This window comes from Xyrauchen texanus, chromosome 6 (genome assembly GCF_025860055.1).
Source record: "Xyrauchen texanus isolate HMW12.3.18 chromosome 6, RBS_HiC_50CHRs, whole genome shotgun sequence".
In the NCBI taxonomy this organism is placed as follows: Eukaryota; Metazoa; Chordata; class Actinopteri; order Cypriniformes; family Catostomidae; genus Xyrauchen; species Xyrauchen texanus.
The window spans coordinates 24,367,568-24,388,069 of NC_068281.1; the positions used below are offsets into that span (position 1 = coordinate 24,367,568).

General features: G+C 38.6%; 1 protein-coding gene across 2 annotated transcripts in view; it reads right to left on the reverse strand.

Annotated features, from left to right (window-relative positions):
* Positions 1–20,075, reverse strand: part of LOC127645059 (dual specificity testis-specific protein kinase 2-like) — a 52,613-nt gene extending 32,538 nt beyond the window's left edge. For both annotated transcript variants that reach the window (XM_052128581.1, XM_052128580.1), the window contains exons 1-3: positions 19,525–20,075; positions 15,787–16,086; positions 1,884–2,005 (exon numbers count right to left, since the gene is read on the reverse strand). In XM_052128581.1, coding sequence (XP_051984541.1) covers positions 1,884–2,005; positions 15,787–16,011 — 347 coding nt within the window. In that variant the 5' untranslated portion in view covers positions 16,012–16,086; positions 19,525–20,075. The remainder of the gene's footprint in view (positions 1–1,883; positions 2,006–15,786; positions 16,087–19,524) is intronic.
* Between the last annotated feature and the right edge of the window lie 427 nt (positions 20,076–20,502).

Sequence of the window (20,502 nt, forward strand, 5' to 3'; positions counted from 1 at the left end):
ACAGAAAGTGAAAGAGATTCAAGTTGAAAGCGCCACTCCCAAGACTCACTGTGAGAAAGATTAAATTAATTATTGAACCACTGGCAGTACATAAAGGGAGACACACTCCATGTTCAAAGAGTATGAAACTTAATATTAAGATTAAGCTACACCAGTTACTGCTTTAAAATGAACACTGGTGCCACATTTTAATTTAGCCATTTATTTACAAGCTTGTTAATTTTTGTTTTTTTACATCAGCTCCATAGTTTCTTGTTTGCGTAAACCACAATATGCAATAAAATGCACCAATTTTACAAATTAACCACACAGAGACTCGCAGAAGTAGAGAAATTAAGGAGACCTGATTGGCATTAACAATTAAAAATCTCTCTGCACGTTGGAGCGTTGGCCTAGTTTTTGGCTCACATGCCCCGACACATTGAGCAAAGCTTAAACTGGTGCTAAGACTCCAGATCACAACATTTTCCAATTCTCTTGCAACTCTCTCGCCATCATTTTGTTCTCTCTCTTTCTCAATCCTACCAATAAAAATGGCATAAAATACTCTCTGCATGATTACTTTATACAGTGTTAGGGCTACAATGATCACCGTGATAACCGCCCCACTCTGGTGGTGGAGTGTCAACAGCGGTTATGTGCTTGTAAATGGGTCAATGGTCAACGGCCTATTCGCAATGCAAGTTACTCATTTTGCATGCAAATGACTGGTAATTCAAGATCAGTTGTGCATTTGCTTAATGGTCTGTACTGATGTACTGTAAGTTGCAATATTCTATTTATGTTGTTCATCTAGCTGATTCATCTCATATATAGGATGCATTTAAGTATAGTTATTAAACCAACTGTAAATCACTTCGGTTTAATTTCGTTTATGAGTTTAGAACAGCTTTAGCGTGTAAACATCAGAACCCCAGTGAGGTCCTCTGTAAAACCAGACAGTGGGCCTCATACACTAACCGTGCGTACACACGTACTGGTGCGTGAAATCTGCGTATTAATGTTTTCACAAACAAATCATGATTCATAAATGTATTCTAAATTCCCCCCAAAAAATTAGGAACAACTGAAACTAATGTATGCAAAAATCAGATACTCTCGTTGTCCTTAGAAACATTGAGTTAACACGAGATTAATGAAATACACACCGTTTATAAGCTTATACTGTATATGTACTGAGAACCGCCACAGATTTCTTACCACAATGGGAAATGCTGTATTGACAAGCACAGCTTATCTTCACAGATAAATCCTCCAGCTCAAGCAGCACTTCATGCCTTCAGTTCGGGTACATACCATTAAATCATTCTAAATTGTAATATTGTACTGTTTTATAGTGTGTATGTTCAATGTTTCTTGGCTTTTGGCTTTTGTTTGCTTTGCTAGCACTTTGCTAGCCCGGAAAGGAGGGGGTGGTTGGTGTACGTCATGCCGGGGGCTCCACGGCCTGAAGCAAAGGAGGGGGGAGTGCGGGGCAGGGCCGTGATGAGGCACGCCCAGCCCCAATTAGGCTAATCAAGCTGAAGAGAGGGATAAAAGGTATTTTGCGTTTATGTGTCTTTGTGTTAAGTTGATCATTAAATTATTATTTATATTGTCAAGCCATAGCTCGCCTCTTCCTTTCCCTTTTACCTCGCATTACATATGCATCTTAATACCAGGCAACAAACAGGGCACACATGCAGCGGGAGTGTGTGTGTGAGAGAGACAGCGATGTCAAACCTGATGCACTAGGTGAAAATGTTTTCTTATTATTCTGTCAAAATGACAGACAGCATTTGAAATTTTCTGTCAATCTTTAAAAAAAAAAAAAAATTTTTACAGTTTCCGGTTAACACAACCCCTGGTTACAGGGAGTGCAACTGATTTGAGAGTGAGCAAACCTGAGGATGTTGGGGTGGGAGAGTCTGTTCATGAGCTGAACCTCTCGCAGCATGTTGGCACGGTTACTGCTCAGCTTGTTCATCTTCAGAGCCATTACCTGGTCTGAGGCTCTGTGACGTACCTAAAACACACACACACACACACACACACACCCACCAACGGGCAATTATATAGTATGCCACACTCCACATATAATAGCACTAAAGCATGTAGAACTGATTAAATGTTGTCATATATTCTGAAAGGTCATATAATGAATTGTGTTGAGTGAATCTTGGCAGATTGCTTTTCATGTGCTACTATGAGTTCAAGGGTTGTCCATAAATTGTATTCAAGGAAAAAGTAAAACCCATATAAAACTGAGGACAGGAACCTATGGCTCGCGTGCCAAAAGTAGCTCTTTGTTAAAAATCAAGTGGCTCGCTGTGTGTCTCACCATTGACCAACACATGATCGTTTAAAACAGGGGTGTCAAACTCAGTTCCTGGAGGGCCGAAGCCATGCACAGTTTAGTTCCAGCCTTGCTCCAAAATGCCTCCTTTTAATCTTCAAGCACTCCCGAAGACCTTGATTAGCTGCTTCAGGTGTTTAATTAGGGTTGGAGCTAAACTCTGCTGGACTGTGGCCCTCAAGGAACAGAGTTTGACCCCTGGTTTAAAACTTTCAAGGAGATAATTTTCCAACAGAAATTGTGGGTGTGACTGCAAACCTCGACTTCAATGACACTGTTTTGATTTCCTTTCTTCTGAATTTGTTCCCCGCATGTAAAGAGTTTTAACTCCTTTTTCTTAGTTTCATTCTACTGAAAACTGTTTGCAAGAATAATGTAGTCTATGAAAATGCTGCGATCATCTCATGAGGTGCTGTGAGTTTCGCTTTATTTCCACAGAGCAGTTCGCTCTTACAAATTGTGAACACAACTCTGCAGGTACAGTAATATATACAGGTATCTTTGTTTTAAAGAAAAAAAGACGGACGTGATTAAATCATATAGTAATACAAGACAAGTTCACCTTGAACCAAAAACTGATTTCTATTTTCTTTTCTTTAGGCAGCATTAACTGCATTACCAAAATGCAATATAAAACACATTTGATAAGAACACACATTTGGTAGCATTTTTTGGGAACACAGGGGAATTTATTAGGCTTATTTATCATGATGATTATTATAATTATCGTTACATTTATAATTGTCTATAGTTCTTCATTTGTGAGCTATTAGTCATTTTTCACACTGTGTCATTGACGGATGCTTGCGTCATAGCAAATGGGGCTGTTGGAGACGGTAAATGTTTGGATTTGGGGAGGTGGTTATATGTATGATTTTTTTAAATCACTTTGCTATTTTAATTGTTTTTTTTCTTTTTTCGTTTAAAGTACGAATTGAATTTAGAAATGTTTTTTGTTTACATTTTCATGTTTCAATAAATGTATTTTTTTAAAGCAAAATCAATAAAGCAAAAATATTCACTGACCCTTTGACCATATAATCGGATAGTGTGATATTTTAAAAGGCGATTATCATTAAAATATTTTTTACATATTGCCCAGCCACAAAAGGGTAACATTTTTCATGAACAAGGAGACCCGCGCACACACAAACATGTACTTAATTCCATAATGCAATATGTTACCCATTGATTTTTGTGTACTTGTTTTTGAGTAGTTTATGGACAATATAAAAATGTTTTTGAAAATAGTAAATTATTTGTTTGTGCTATGGCGCTCTTGAAAAAAAATGCATCAACCAAAAATTTCAAAATTGGCTCCTTAGTGAAAAAAGGTTCCCGACCCCTGCATTAGACAACAATACAACTGAAATGTTATACTTTGCAATAGCAAATGAGCTCTGAAATAAAAAGAGATTGTTTTTAAAAATGTATTGCACAAACAATATTCTAGCATGATCTGAAGAAAGGAAATCAACACAAACACTAACTTTGTGAAGATAAGCTCAATGACAAATATGCCAGTTAGGGGTTTCGCAACATCTCTGAAATGTGCTTCTGCAGAACTCTCTCCTAGTTTCCTCTTTGTGCTTTCATTGAGCTGACCAATTAAAAGACATTTAAGAAAAAAAGCCAACCACAGGATGTCCTCATGAGTGAAAATGTATTCATCTCCTATATCTGTAAAATGCTGACTTCCTCAAGCTGTATGCAGAGCTGGAAAGACACAACACAGCTGAAGGATTTGAAGTATTCAAATTCAGTGCCAAGATGCCAAAACACTGAAAACTGTGGTAAACGTTTGCCACTACTGAAGCAGTAAAATGCATATCCATGTTTTCAAGAGTGTTACCTCTTATTTTAAATGCATGAAACTGATATAACATGAAATGCGAATTATACTAGAAACTATAAACTAGAAATTATAACTGAAACCAACCTCACTTCTAGCCCAAAAAGCCAAGGAGGAGTCTGTCTTGTGCAACCACCTAGCTAACCACCTAGCTGCCCACCTGCCAAGAGAGCCACCTGTCAGACACAAAGGCCCACATGCTGCCTCCACAACACAACCCAGACTCACAATCTGTTCTGCTATTATCATGTGCAAATCCAGTGTCCTAGGAAAACATTTCAGTTCCTCAAATGAAGATGGATTACAACACTGAGTAATATGATTATTTAGGGATTCTCCATCTTCCTGTGGGGGTGCTAAAGATGTTTGTACAAGCTCATGATAATGTCTATAAGAATCAGACTAATTTGTTCAAATCGACTAAGAAAGAATATAATTGTGATAGCTTCTCATACAGGTTCATGCAGAAGTCCCCAGCACAGCTTGCATTTGGCTCACCGCATTATCCTTCCTGTGCCACATGCAGACACCCCCTGCCTGCCACCTTAAAGCCAACCACTCGAATTTAAATCTCAGCCATCTGTGTGGGGAAGGGAAAATAAGTAAAATAGATATACTTAAATGGATAAATGTCTATCAGATTCTTAAGGCTGGATATCGATACAATTTGATCCAGAAGCTCTTGATTTGATTAGATTCTGAATAATTTGGTTATTTTTCAGATATAAAATGTAAAATTTGCTTACATATAAAAGCAAATTGTGGCCTGGTCTGCCGCCCTTTGCAGACGTGCTTATTTCGATGGAAGGGCCGGACGGGCTTTCCACATCCGGGGGGATCTCCGCATAACCCTTATTAGAGTGCGCAGAGTAAGGGGCATGGCGCGTTATTACCAGCTGATCATGCAGCTCCGGGATGAATGGTACCAGGCGGCAGGATGCAGAGTCGTGCCGTTTTGCTAAAAACAGCTCATCAACCTGAGAATGATCCGATTCAACAGGCGAAGGCCTATCAAGCCAGAATTTCTCAACAGCCCGGGAGAGAACCTGGTTCAACTCTTAATCTTAATGCACTTCCTGATTCATTCTCAAAGTGGTTACTTCTGACAGAGTCTCTCCCTCATCAATGTCAGACTCCGGTTCAAAAATATAGGGCTGAACATCACTATTTTCGCTGTCAGTCATGTTGCTTATGATGTCTAGTTATCCAAAGCCGAGATATCCATCTTATTCTGGATACGGAACGGGGAGCACCAGCTCATTTACATTTAAAGACACACACACAAAAACAGCAAATTTTTATTCCCACACAAAAATTTGCATTTTCAACATGGTAATAAATAAATTATCTATAGGGTATTTTGAGCTGAAACTTCAAAGACACATTCTGGGAACACCAAAGATTTAAATTACATCTTATGAAAAGGGGCATAATAAGTGCCCTTTAAGTCTAGGCACAAGCTGAAGTGTCAGTTAAGAGCTAATGATTAATCGTAGCAATAATCAACTGAATAGTCAAATAATCTTTCTAATAAATGTTAGATTAGTCGATTATCAAAATAATAGTTAGTTGCAGCCCTATTAACAATTTGTTAGACTAATAATATCGGTTAAATAAATAAATGATGTGATTTGGGTTTTACATGTAGGGTATATTGTGCACACAATGGCGCTGTTAACACGTAATCCGATACTGACGTTTTTAAACAGATCGGCCCGACGAGCCTGTTAGTCGTGTTCGTTACTGTCAAGCTCAAAAAATTACATAAAAGAACCACTAATGGTATGCAGGTGCATGTAATCAGAACTCAGGCAGTGAGGGAGTAAGAGAGACTTTGAAAAAGGTGCACGATTGAGATATATACATTTACATTTATGCATTTGGCAGACGCTTATCCAAAGCGACTTACAGAGCCTTTATTACAGGGACAATCCCCCCGGAGCAACCTGGAGTTTAGTGCCTTGCTCAAGGACACAATGGTGGTGGTTGTGGGTATCAAACTGACAACCTTCTTCTTAACAGTTTAGTGCTTTAGCCCACTACGCCACCACCACTACATATATTACTTTATATGAATGAAAAGGGAGTTGATTTCTAACAACTAAATTGAACAAAAAAAGAGATCTGAATCCTTTAAAGTCCAGATACAAGTAGTGTTGTCAAAAATACCGGTACTCCGGTACCAAGTCGGTACTCAAACCAAAAATGATTTACGATACCAGAATTTCTGGAGCTACAGGGGTACCGAGTACCGGGTGTACCATGCAGAGTTGGTGAAGTTTCGAATGCTCACAACAAGCAAAAGATGACAACAAGCAAAGCTGCTGCAGAGTCTCAACTGAATCTTGTCGAAAAGAAAAGTGGAAAAAGCCAGGTTTGGAAATTCACAGGTTAGGGAAACATCATAGATCAGCAAAAACCTATTAGTAAACGCTGCTTTCGCAATTTTCTGACAAAAGGAGGAAACACATCAAACTTAATAAAGCACCTGAAAGACAAGACACCCAGATTAATTCAAGCAACTAAAGCAGGTTAGTTTAAAAGCATATTATAATTTGCATTAGGGCCGAAACGTTTAGTCGACATTATCGACATCGTCGAAAATACAAAATTGACGAGAAAAATGTTCGTTGTTGAATAGTCGTTTGATCTCATTTAACGTAACATGAAAATCACAATAAACTGTAAATGACGCGTGAGACCAGCAGTTCACGCCTGATGGAGGAAGAATTACACAGATCAGTCCAGATGCCCTCTAAACTTTCACAGTTTATTTTATGTGGAGGCAGAGCTCTTTAAAGGAAACATCCCGGCGTTACATCTTAAATGCAGTAAAATGTAATGTGTTATAGCTTTATTAAAGTTCAAATAATACAGAAGCAGATCATGTTAATAACTATAAACTCAGAAACTGGCATTTCTCTGTAAGGTAAGCGCCTCTTCAATGAGTTGCGCGAATGTCCCAATCTAAGGGGGAGAGATTGAAACTGCACCCGGCTAAGAGAGACGCTGCCTCGGTGACGCACATCCCTCGATCGCGGACGCTTAATGCAGCTCGATTAGAACTTATTTAATCATAATATATGTATGTCCATATGCATTTCTTATCATGAAGAAAAATGGCAAAATGCAGCTTTATTAATAAGAGAGCACTTTGCACATTAGTTTGGAAATTGTTTTTTATTCATTCTATTATATGCTTGTTTATTTAGGTTTTGTTTTTTAGTACTTGGTAAAACTTTAAATTAAAAGTTGCAAAAGTTGAAGCCAATCTTATATAAGTGTTTAAAAATACTTTAAGCATACATACAATTGTTCAATTTTGTTATAATTAAAAAATTATATATTTAAATTAAAGTGTTGCTCAAAGGCATATTTTTGTTCTTAGCTCTGCTGCTAATGTTTTGTAGACTTTGTTATTAAGAGTGTTGTTTAGTAACCCGTTTTTGTGTTTTGCTTTGGTACCGAAAATGGTATTGAGTACCGTAAAATTTCACTGGTATTGGTACCGACTACTGAAATTTTGGTACCGTGACAACACTAGATACAAGTTGGGAAAAAAATTGGCTTCTTTTCTACTAATGACTTATATTGGAATTACTGTGAATTTTTGCTGCTACGTTATCCAGTATACTAATTAACAATAAAGTTTTTTCTAAATAAACTATACATTTAGATTGAAATAATGTGTAGTTAGAGGTTTGTGATTCTTTATACTGTATATATAAAAGAGTACACCCAATTAATTCCACACAATAATGTAAAGATATTCAAACTGATTATGCAAAAAAACAACACTGGTATTGGATCAGGATCGGCCGATACATAGATTTCCGAAATCAGATGAGTGGTATTGCTGCATCCCTAGTCACTATAAAAAAATACTGTAAATGTCAGAACTCAAAACCTAATCCACAATGCAATAAAAGCTTTTTTTGAGACCAAGCTGCCAAACGCCTCCTCTACATCAATATATTAGTGAAAGGGTACTCATTAATTCATAACCGCCTCTATAGTAAAAACATCAATGCCTACTTCACATCATCGCAGTTCATAAAGAGTTAAGAGAGCAGGATATAGGCCTACTGCTCTGCCTCTTGTTATTCTGTGCTTAAACTGCTCAACAAACTGTTATTTCATCCATCTGTGCTATTTTTAGATGTTGGTGTATGTAAACATGCACTAAATGGATGTCTTTGACCATTTTGAAGCATTTCTGGAGATGTGCACCTCAGTGCAAAATGATACTGAAAACTGGATGGGTGTGTCTTCAGAGTGCTTTGAACTATGCCTGTGCATAATGTGGATGTGTCATCTGCATATTTCAGCATGGATTGCATGCTTTGTTGACTGATATCAGCGTGGATTGCTGGTGAACCAATCAAAAAATGTTATTGAAGGATATGCGGCAGTAAAAAACACATGGACCCAATCAAAAATGTAAGTAAACAGTTCCATTCATTAATATATATATAATGTCATGACTGTTCGATAGTTTATGGTGTTGACACCTTGTCTACACTGGGCGTGTTCCTTGACATGGCGGCTTGAGGCTGAAATAATTTGTGTTGCTTGCAATAGTAACATCAGCGCAAAATGGAACGGGACACCTGTTTACTGTTGGTGTGATGTGCTGCAACAAACAGCATTAGACAGCATTATTGATTATAATGGGATCTATTGCTTTTGACAACACGTCTCTCACGTCTGATGTAGACAGGGTGAGTGTTAACAGTTGTGCTCGAGAGAGGTTCATTCTCTGCCGATTGAGTTTCAATCTATTTGATGGGCTGCAAGATATCAGCCAGTCAGAACAGTGGGTGTTTACACTGAAGTTTAAAGAAGTTGTTGAGGCCAAAACCAAGTGTTTAGACATAGGGCCAGAAACAGGGTGGAATATGATCATATATTACTAAATGATGACTGTTTTGATGGGTAAACCTTCACTAACATTACCAGTGGACCTCAGGGAAGATAAAACCATAAAAAAAAAAAAAAAAAAAAGATCATTTCATGAGCCCTTTAACACACCAAGGTTCATCTTGGTGAAAACGGTTTAATGTGGCCATGTGCTAGCATAAACTGCATTCTGGTGGTTGTTTGAAGAGTGCGCTTGCGTGGAACAGACTGGGATAACAAACGTCAAAGGATGGATCAAGTCAGCACAGCAGAAAGAATACACATTTTCAGTGAGTACAGTGGGAATATCCCAAACACTATAAACTCTACTCATTTATACACACAAATGTAAAATATCTACTGTACCTAGAGTTGAGTATATGTGTTCAAGTACACTGGGGAAATCCCAGAGTTTTGCATAAGAGGGAAACCCCACTACTGTATCACAACTCCGCTGCAGGTCACGATATAAAGGAAACAAGCACAGCAACAACTCTGGAATACCTGGAAATAAAGCGAAGCAACAGAAAATAAAATAACGAAGTCTTCCTCAGATCCCACGTTTATTATTTACACAAGTGTCATGGGAAAATTACATTGCTGTGGAGAAAGCCGCTTACTGACAGAGCTGCATTTATATGCTGCTTACACAGTGCATGTATCCAGGAACTCTGTTTTCTAGCAAAAACCCACTTTCCGGTGTCCATGTAAATATAGTCATTGTATTACATGTGCTGACAGGATGAGGAGAAACCATCTGAAACACTTTTTCACAATTGGACCTCCGAGACATCAGTGTGATTTCCATGAAAGCTGCACAATTGATTACATTGAAACTGTAATCATGGTATGATGTTGCATGGTTGCTAAACCACAAAGGACAGTTTAATCAAAATGACTGTACTCACGTCATTGATTTGGATAAACGCTCTCTTGCTCAGTCAAGTTTAACAGAGACTCGCATGTGGTAAAAACAAACAGTTCTGTAACCCAGTCCGAATAGACCGGTGACCCACTTTTGGGTCGCAAACCACTAGTTGAGAAACATTGCTTTATCTCACAGACACACTCACTTACGTCAGACCCCCTCAATTCTCTCTGACATTTTCTCCGCTGCATGTGTGTGTGAGTGGTGCATGTTGACGAGTCTGACAGGCAGTCAAGGAGGAAAGGAGATAAGTACGTGCTGGTAAGATTCTACGTCTGGTTGCATTTTTTTCTCATTACCGTAGATACGAAAATGTACACTATGAATACAGTCATTTTTTATACCATGGTATACCACTGCAATCCTAATACTGTATACATAAATTTTTGTTGTTCATGTTTTAAATCTGCATCACTCCACTTCATGCAGTGTAGTCTCACGTGTCAAAACAAACACCACAAGGCATCAGTGAAGTGATAGTTTTTATTTCACCTCTAGAGGCCGCTCTCATACTATATAACTACAGCAGACCCTTCCCAGCAGCTCCAGCACTGGCCGCAATGGGGATAAACTACTGGTGTGGATTTTTGTCGACAACCGATAGTTCCAGAAATCTGTTATCGGTGCTGATTAATTGTCAAAACCAATATATCGGTCAACCTCTACTTCACTGTGTTATTCAGTAAATATAAACCCTTAGAGCAGGGGTCTGGAACCTGTGGCTCTTTGTTAAAAATCAAGTGGCTCGCAGGGTGTCTCACCATCCACCAACACAAGATCGTTTAGAACTTTCAAGAGATCATTTTCCTGCAGCAAGTGTGGGTGCGATTGCAATCTTGAAGTCAATGAAACTGTTTTGATTTCCTTTCTCCCAAATTTGTCGTACAGCCTACTCCTGGTGAACTGGTGAAGGTTTGAAATGAACTCCAGCCAAATGCTAATTATTCATGCAGAGTATTTTGCTGATGTACCAGCCACTGTGGAAAGCGACCTGTAAGACTTCTCGGAGTGATATATTACAAGAAATTAGACACAAAGATGCATGTTTGATGAAACATGTTTGATTATATTTTGAAGAACAGACAAAGATGCAAGTCTGATTTGATCTGAGCTCTGCTGTTCACAAGTGCAATGAAAGCGCTTCTCCAAGACATGCACATTCATAGAGTTCTGGGCCTATACTTTTGACATTCGGAACTTCCCAGGAAGTGTGTCCGTTTGTAGTCAAGTTCACTTCTTATTCAAATTCTGGTTTAAAAAAAAAACGCACCTCCAGTACCATTCTAAAGGCATATTATAAGTGAACCGAACTATTGAGCTTCTACATCTGATATGTTATTTGTGAGCAACACATATGCACCGTGTGAAGGCTAAAAATTGCTGAGATTGTGTGTGTAAACAGAGCAGCGCCACGTGCATTTTATATATTGCCTTTTGTGACTCAAAGACCAATCACACGTCTTCAAGTGGCTTTGAATAAAATGCATGAGTCTAGGGCTGGGACAACGCGTCGACGTCATTGATGACGTCGACGCAAAAAATACGTTGAGGCAAAATATGCGCGTCGATTCGTCGGACCCAAAACAAAGATGGCGGCGCCGGCGAGTAGTAGCAACACGAGTGGCTCCTCAGACTATCAGAAGTGCAAGGCGGCATGCACTCGTTCCTCTAAAGCAGTGGTTCTCAACCGGTGGGGCGCGCGCCCCCACTCTCCCGGGGGGGCGTGAGTAGGCTACGATGGAAGGGAAAAAAAAATTTGAAAAAAAAAAACAATTTTTCCACATATTTTTTTAGCACTAAACTACTGTCATAAAAAGTTATAGTTTTGTATATACATAACTCCTGAATAAAAATAAAAATGTGTTTGGACTGATTTAAAAAAAAAAGTTTTGAACAAATTTGATTGGTTTGTCGATAGTGGCGCAAATGCAGGTGATAAGCATAAGCGGTTTCATTAAGCAAGTCATTGAGTCGTTCATTCAAACGGCCGATTCATCAAGAATGAGACAGATGTTTGTGAATGGGTCATTGAATCTTTGACTCAACCGATTGGTTCACAACACTGAATCATTCAAAACACGATTGAGTATTGCTGTGAGATGCGCTATGGCTATGCTGTGATCTTTGTTTGGATTCATCGGATCTATTTTCGCTGCTAAAATAGACCAAAACAGTCATTATTTCGTCTAAAATGTAAGTGACTTAATATTATTAACTTGTTTGTTGAACTGTCATATGAAATCAGTGTCACATTTTCAATCGTGAGGTGATGATAAATTAAGTGATGGTCAATTGTCAGCTCTCTTGGTCGCCAGGTCGTGGTGATGTATGTTGCTGAACTGTATTCAAATGTTATAAATATAAAAACACCACATTTTGAAATTTAACTGCAGTATGTCAATTTAGTTTATTTGTGTGTGCTGCGCTCATAGACTTTAGAAAACGGCGCCATTTGTTTGATTTCAACCTGTCTTTGCAAGGCCACTGAAACTCATATTTTGCTCCTTGCAGACAAAGTGCACGCCTTCACACAAAAAATAGACCTCTGGCATGGCCGCGATCAGTCGAGGGAACTGCGACATGTTCCCCAGCCTTGCAGACTTTATCACTGATGCAGGCACGTCACACGATTTCTCCTCCCTATTTCAATCGGCGTCTGAGCACCTGTCAGCAATGAGAAAACAATTTGCGACGTACTTTAAAGAGGATTATCGCTTTTTTGCGTGGGTTCCAGATCCATTTGTGTGCACAGCAAACGAGCTATCAATTGATATGCAGGAACAGCTTATTGAGCTGAAGAGTGACAGTAGACTGAAGGAACTCTTTAGCTCCTGCCCTCTTTCGTCATTCTGGGCAGCATTGATGCAGGAATACCCTGAACTCTGTGACGTCGCCTTGAAGATTCTCCTTCCTTTCGCGTCGACATATTTGTGTGAGGCAGGATTCTCAAAAATGACTGCACTCAAAACGAAATACCGCAATCATGCACAAATCGAGGATGATTTGAGGCTATGTTTATCAAACATTGAGCCAAGAATTGAGGATATTTGCAAGGCAAAGCAGGCTCAGGTCTCACATTAACATCACCTACCAGCAAGCTTCTGTAAAAAATGCAGATGATGCCTACTATTAGGCCTAGTAATAATAACAATAATAAAGCATAAATTAATATCAGAGGTCTGGTGCCAATTCCCAATTATAGCAATAGCCTAGTAATGATAATAGGCCTACTGATGATGATAATAATAATAATAATAATAACAATAAAGCATGTAACCTCATATAATTATATAGCAATAACCTAGTAATGATGATAGGCCTACTACTACTCATAATAATAATAATAATGCCTGCAAGCTCACATTAGAAGTCTGGTGCTACTGCCAATTATAATAATAATAATAATAATTATAACTAGAATGTACATTTCCTTAAGAAAATGTGAGTGGTGCTTGCCATGGCAAAACTCGTCAAATAAATAAAGCATGGGGCGGGGCGGGGGGCACTGGGGCCCCAACTGCAATGAACCAGCTTTGGGGGGGCCCAGCTTGCAAAAGGTTGAGAGCCCCTGCTCTAAAGTATGGGAATTCTTTAATTTAAAAGGAAACAATTCCGTGATATGTCGTCTTTGCAAAATGGAGATGGCCTTCCATTCTAGCACCACGGCAATGCACCAGCATCTGAAGAGGCGCCACCCGGGAGCAGCTGCAGATGACAGAGCACCGTATGTTTTTTTTCAACTCCCCACTTTGCACTCGATGTTGGAGTAGGCTATAATACATTGTCGACACCTAAAGTTTTCGCTTATAGCTATTAATAATGCGCTTATAGCTATGAATGTCGTGAAAAATACATAGAGGACACTGACAACGCGCTGACAGACAGGACCAAGCAGGTAACATTTAATAAAGTCTCAACTTTCAAATTTGGTCATTCAAAGAAAATTAAACCATAAATAGGCCTACTATTTTGTGGCTCTTTAATGTGTCGTGACAGACTGCCTCAGTTAAAGCTGCTCGTGAACCCATCATCTTTTCCTTGGTTAATTTATAGCATCAAATAGGCTAAACATGAATGTAGCCTACATCAGAAGGACAGTTGTTTTAACCGCGGAAAGATGTCAGTACAGTAGCCTACAATCCATTATTCAAATTCAAATCCACCGACGTTAATCTTCTCTCTCCTGACTACTTTGTCGGACAAAAATGGCGTATTATGATTGATTGATCAGATCGTCAGTCAATCAAACTCCCGGCAAATGTTTTTTTTTTTACATTTTGTACACCCCCACCCCCGATGAAACCGGTATTACCGGTGTTGTCACAAGAATCGGACTGAAAAAAATTAATCCTTAGATTAATTGATGCATCGAAAAAATAAATCGCTAGATTAATCGTTTAAAAAATAATCGTTTATCCCAGCCCTACATGAGTCATATGAACTACTGTGTTTTTATGGTTCTTTTAAGTAATTTTCTGAGCTTGACTGTAATAATCATGACTAACACATATTAATGGACTTGGATCGGGCTCACCGGACTGATCCGTCTAAAAAGCTTCAGTATCGGAACCAATACCGATCCAGGTGTCGGATCGGTGCCTCCCTAATTTTATATGCAGAAAACAGCTACCCAATCCCACATTACAAGAGATGAGGTTTAGCCACTCGAATAGCCTCTACAGAGCTCTTTGTATAAAACATGTGTTATAACACAGGAATGACAATTCTTCAACTTGTCACTGTTATACACTTCCTCTGGTAATAAAGGCAGTCCTTTGTTTCCAGGCACAAAAATATAAAAAAAAAAAAATTACATTGTACCATGAATAACACACTGAGAACTGTGAAGATACTGGTCATTTCAAGTAAAAGCCACCAGCCTGCTACTTTAGCTCAAAAAACTTATGAACACTACCATGAAGGGGTGTGAAACAGTACTGGTTCTCAAACAAATGGCAAAACACTTCAAGCAAACCTACTTTAAAAAGAAAAGGGACCAACTAAAACAATCCTCTAACATAAATTATATATAAAAAAAAACTTACAATGGGCTTTATTTGCAAGGACAAGCACACAGAGACAGGAAACAATTGGGGTTAAGGAGTAGGAAATTGAATCAGGACATGATGCAGGCCAGATTTTAACCTTTGAATCATCCGCCAATAGCTCTAATGCACTACATTGTGCACCATAGCTCCAACATTAACCAAGCAGACTATTTGAAGCAGAGTAACACCACTACTCAAAAAAATAGAAATGCACCAATGTATTGGCCAAACATCGGTCTTAGACCTCTTCCATTAAGGCCCATGTATACTTCGGTTGACTGCGTTCCATATCAGATTGTGCTTTCCTGAGTATACTCCATTGACCCTGACTGCAGAGGGACACGTTTGATGCATGCGTAGTACTAGTATACTCAGGCCTTTAAACTCTCTCCATCTTTGAGAAATGCAACACAACAGTCAACTGAAGGTGCTTAATAAATCTACAAGTTATTCTAGATGACAAAAATGTGTTCCAAATCTCAAACAGCTGAAAAAGCTTATCAATATCTTCATGTTCACTTGAAAATTACAGGCAAGTGTGCCAAAGCAGGCTTGGAACTAAACTCTGGAGGTGGTTCTCCGGGAGCCAGACTAGCACTACTGAGCACTTGGTGTTCTTCCTGGGGAAATGTGCACCTTTCTGCAAGTCATTTCAGTAAGACAGTGTTGACGTGGCTTAGAAATTTAATGTCAATGACTTGTTGTCGTCAGACAACCATCTTACCTTGTAGACCTCTGAAAAAAACCCAGAGCCAATCCACTCGCAGACAAAGTCATCAAGTCGGGTCAGGCAAGAAAAGGCACTGATGAGGGCCCTGTAGGAAGAGGGACACATTCTGTCCAGCTGTGCTGGGCCCATTTCTGCCCCTCCTCCTCCGCCATCCAGGTCCTCCAGACGATCTGGCCGTGTGGGGAACCCAGCAATAGAGTTGCGCTTGCTCCGCTCCATTGCTACTGGAAGACAACTGATCTGGAAGAGTACCCCTCAATCACCTGTTCACATTTTTGACGGTCCTTGGCAGACCTAGAAAGGATGAAAAAGTTAAATATTTATGTTAAATGTGTGATCTCCCAAATAAGCCATTCTTACAATCACTGGATATTTGACTACTTGTGTTATTTTGATTCAAATAGTGAGGCAATCTAGTCAAAGAATGTCAAACAGATTCAGTAGACAGAAGATTATGGAACAAGCTTTATCTTGAAAATAATTTGGCCTCTGTTTTCATAGAGAAAGAAACTAAGGGTCAATCTCTTTAGAAAATTCTGTTTTAAAAACCTATTTGATTGGATAACCATTCACACAACTCAGGACTATGTGCCAAATTAAAGCATAAAATTATTAAAGATCTGAGATTAATTGGTGAAAGCAGGACTAAAAAAAAAAAACCCTGGTAAACAATAAGTAGGAAATGTGCATTGTCTTTCTAAAGGCGGGTGCACACTATACGATTTATAATAGTCCTTTACGATTGTTGCTTGTCAGACTGTACGATATGAATGCATTGATATTGTCATGGCACACTGTGAATCAATATGTCAGACTGCACGATATACATCATAGCCAACTGTGGTCCCAATTGTCCAGATCAGTGAACGTGACTCACGTTACAGGAGTGTTGCGGAATAGAAGTGAAACAGCAAAATTTGCCCACCACGGAGGAGCATATTTTCTCTCTCTCTGAAAGTGAGGACATCAGCATTTCCATTGCTCCAAAACTACTCCACCACGAGCATAGGCTAACATTTACAATAAATATGGATTTTGTCAAATAGGTCCATAAAAAGACAGCTTGATCACAAATACAGAAAATTACAGATGTTGAGAATGCGGGAGGTAGCCTATGCCCTACAGTAATAATGAGCTACCACAATGCCATTCATTGTGGAAATAAAAAGACTTGTGGCATGAATAATTGCAAACTTCTCTGTTCTGTTCACATTGGAGAACACAAAAAAGGTGGGATATAGTATGTATTTCTCCTCTTTTTTTATTAATAACCTATCGGCCATGCAAAATTTTGAAAATTCAGAAAGGCTGATAATATATCACACTTACAAATTCCCTATGGATGACGCACAAACATGACGTAGATTTCTATAATTGTATCAAACTGTATTTGCTGATTTGGATTAAAACGTCCCATAAATTCTTACCAGTATAAATTGTTCAATCTTTCTATTTTATTTTATTTATTTATATATAAAATTGGAGTGATATTAATCTTAACTAAAGACGTTTACAGATGTTTGAAGTAAAATTATTAAAAGTAAAATAGTAATTATTATAATGTTGTAAAGAAAATGCATGATAAATGTAAAGAAAAATAATGAGAAAATACAATCATTTATTTATTTTCATTTTGTAAGCTATTTATTTAATTCAGAGAATAATGCTTTCATATTGCTGACGTGTTACACTTTTCTCCAAGTATTTTCTGCTTTTTAATTAAAACGTTTTATATAAAACGAAAAGAAGAAAGTGCTTGAGTAACGATAACTGTTGTAGTGATAAGTGATAACAAATGTTGCTACAGTGGGGCAAACGTGGAGCAGGTTTCTTTCCAAGTGAAGGGTGCGAGAGAGGAGCAGAATATCTCATCCTGTTGTAATAGCAGTCACACTCTACAGTTACGATGCTAAATTTCAGACACTGCCAGTACTCCGTCGGAGGCTAAAGATCATCGCTAAGGCTATTAATCGGCCATCTGTGAACATGTCACACTGAATGTTTTAATATTGACGATTTTCCCCTGCGATGAGAGAAATCCTTTAGGATTCCCGAAATTTGTCTCAGATGAAATTATTTACAATGTCCAAGTAATCATAACGTCCATTGGCAAAGCAACTAGGCTTTGTTTCTTTAAACAGATCCCATAATCAAGCTTTTCACACTCTTTCCCCAAAAAACGTAGGATGGATATGTGATAAATTGTCCCTTCAATGTTCCATTTCTAAGCTTGGTAATGAAACAATGAAAAAAATAAAACAGAACTCTGCTAATATCTGCCTTTCTACTTTTGCAGTGGAGTGCCGCACCCCAGTAAAAAGCCACTTAAAAACAAACAAACATGCATGCAGGCACTAGGCCACTCAACAGCTGGCTCTACTCTCTAGTGTGATAAATCAACCTAGTACATTTCAGTAGATGTCTCATGTGGTTTTCAATGTTGTAATAAAGGAGCAAATCATATTGGCAAACCAATGATAAAAATCCAGATGGGCTGTTTCTCTCAGTTTCTGCTTCAGGAAACATTCACTAAAATGTGATTTGCAGCAGAAATCAACCACAACTACTGCACAATTAGGGTACAAGTGTCATAGGCTGGACCACTAAAGAGAGGACCAAAACAGTTGTTTTGATCACAGTTCCAATAGCAAATTTCCACAAAGCTAATTTCAAACTTGATTATCAATTAAGCAAATTTAAGGTCTGACTTAAAGGCAAAAAATACAGTCCAAAATTTAAAGTCCAGCTTATTTTTACTGAGGTCTCGTTTTCTCAAAACAACATTCTAAACCTTGAAATGAAGATGTCACACAGGGAGGCAACAATGATAAGGAACTACAAACAAGTTCCTCTGAAACAAAACAATGCCAGTTAGCTGATACAAAACATTGCACAGTTATTTTGATTTAACATTACTCCAATATCTGACTCATGTATATAGGACGAACATAAATTCCAAAAGATGCTGTAATGACAAAAGGTCACAGGTATTTTAAATCACTCAATCAACTTATTTTACCTGCCTGACATTCCAGAGATTTGAAATAAAAAGGACTGAGCTGCCTTGTAGAGCCAGGAATGTTTCTGCTCATACCAGAAACGTCTGCATTCATTTGGCATAATTTAGAATTCAAGGTAGTGTCTTAATAAATTATCTTAACACTTTCAAAGCTGATAACTATACTTTTTTCTAAATTCTCACCAAAACATTCCATCTTTAATGAACAAGACTACATATACATGGTGGAGGAAAGTTCTTTAAATGTGCACATGCACAAGCATGATCACTAATTATGGCAACGTTTCCTAGAAATCAGCTGAACTGTATACACTAGTATCTGAGTGAAGGATAATCAAGTCAAACATGGTAATGTTTTACACAGGTTTCACAGTTATACAGTAGTTACTAGGGAAGCCATCAGCAGAGGCGAAAACAACTCGAAAGTGCAAGTTGCTGCAACCCGAGATCGCATAATTGATGCCGACCGAAAGTAAACTCTGTTGCTGCATCTCTGTCGCCTGAGCAGCAAAACAATAAGCGCCAGAATACCGCTGAGAATAGTGATCAGGTGCAAATGCATACTGTCATTAAATTGCTACATACATACACAGGTGGATACCAAATCGTGTTATAATTGATAACTGACACAAGCGATTGAGCGCCAGTTTAACGCACTTTAAAACAAAGAACAAGACACCCTTTTGATCCCTCTCAAAGTAAGTAAGTCTTACCTGGTCATCAGTCTTGAAACCGAAGCAAAGATATACTGACGGTCGAAAGGCCTCACTTAGTTTCATTGCAAGTCGACGAGGCCCACACTCTGCAATCCTTTATTAACATGCAGGCAGATATTATTGCTTGTTTTGACCAAGCGTCAGTTAGGCAGAACTCCCCCCACACACACGACTTAAACTCAGACGTCGTGTGAGCTTCTAAAACTTAATTTATGGCGAGTATCACAAACTTTCCGCAGCCAAACCGACTGAACCGCAAGTCTGAATGTTAAACGTACACAAGCGGAAAACTGTGTGTGTTTTGTCTTGCTGTCCACAAAAATGAAGTGGTCAAGAGGAAATAAATAACGCGCGAACCCTTTCCAGAGACTTCTTTCTGTATCCTGTCAGGCTGAGCTCTCGCCAGCATCTCTATGACTAATTTGGTAAGAAGTGCATCCCCAAAGACGTTATTCCACATAGAGTAAATAAATAAAAAAAAAAGTAAAGTAAATTCAAGAGGCAGCCACTTCCATAACAGTTGCCTCTCCCCATAGACCAAACTTACGTTTTCATTTGATGGAGACAGCGACGAGGCTTCTTTCCCTGTATTGTTTTGAACCAATCATCGGGGAGGAAGATCTAACCATGGGCGTGTACTTTGATGGATTGATTTGTCTTTACGCGAATCAAAATGTTCCCTACATGGTCAATTGACCAATGATAGGTATGATGGTTTGTCATTCTACTACCACGAAATAAACAAACAAATAAATGGTGAGGCCGTCTTCAGCATCTTCTGTAGTATTTTATTATTTATTTTTTCCCTTCCCCACATCCTGCCAAATATTCTAATCCACATTCCTGTCCAGTAGATGGCGATAAAGCACATATAAGATGGTTTGCCAACCACCACTACAAAACCTGAGAAGAAGAAGCAGCATCCCTGTAGGCTTTTATAACAGAAGTAGAAGAATCAGCTTTATTGCCAAGTAT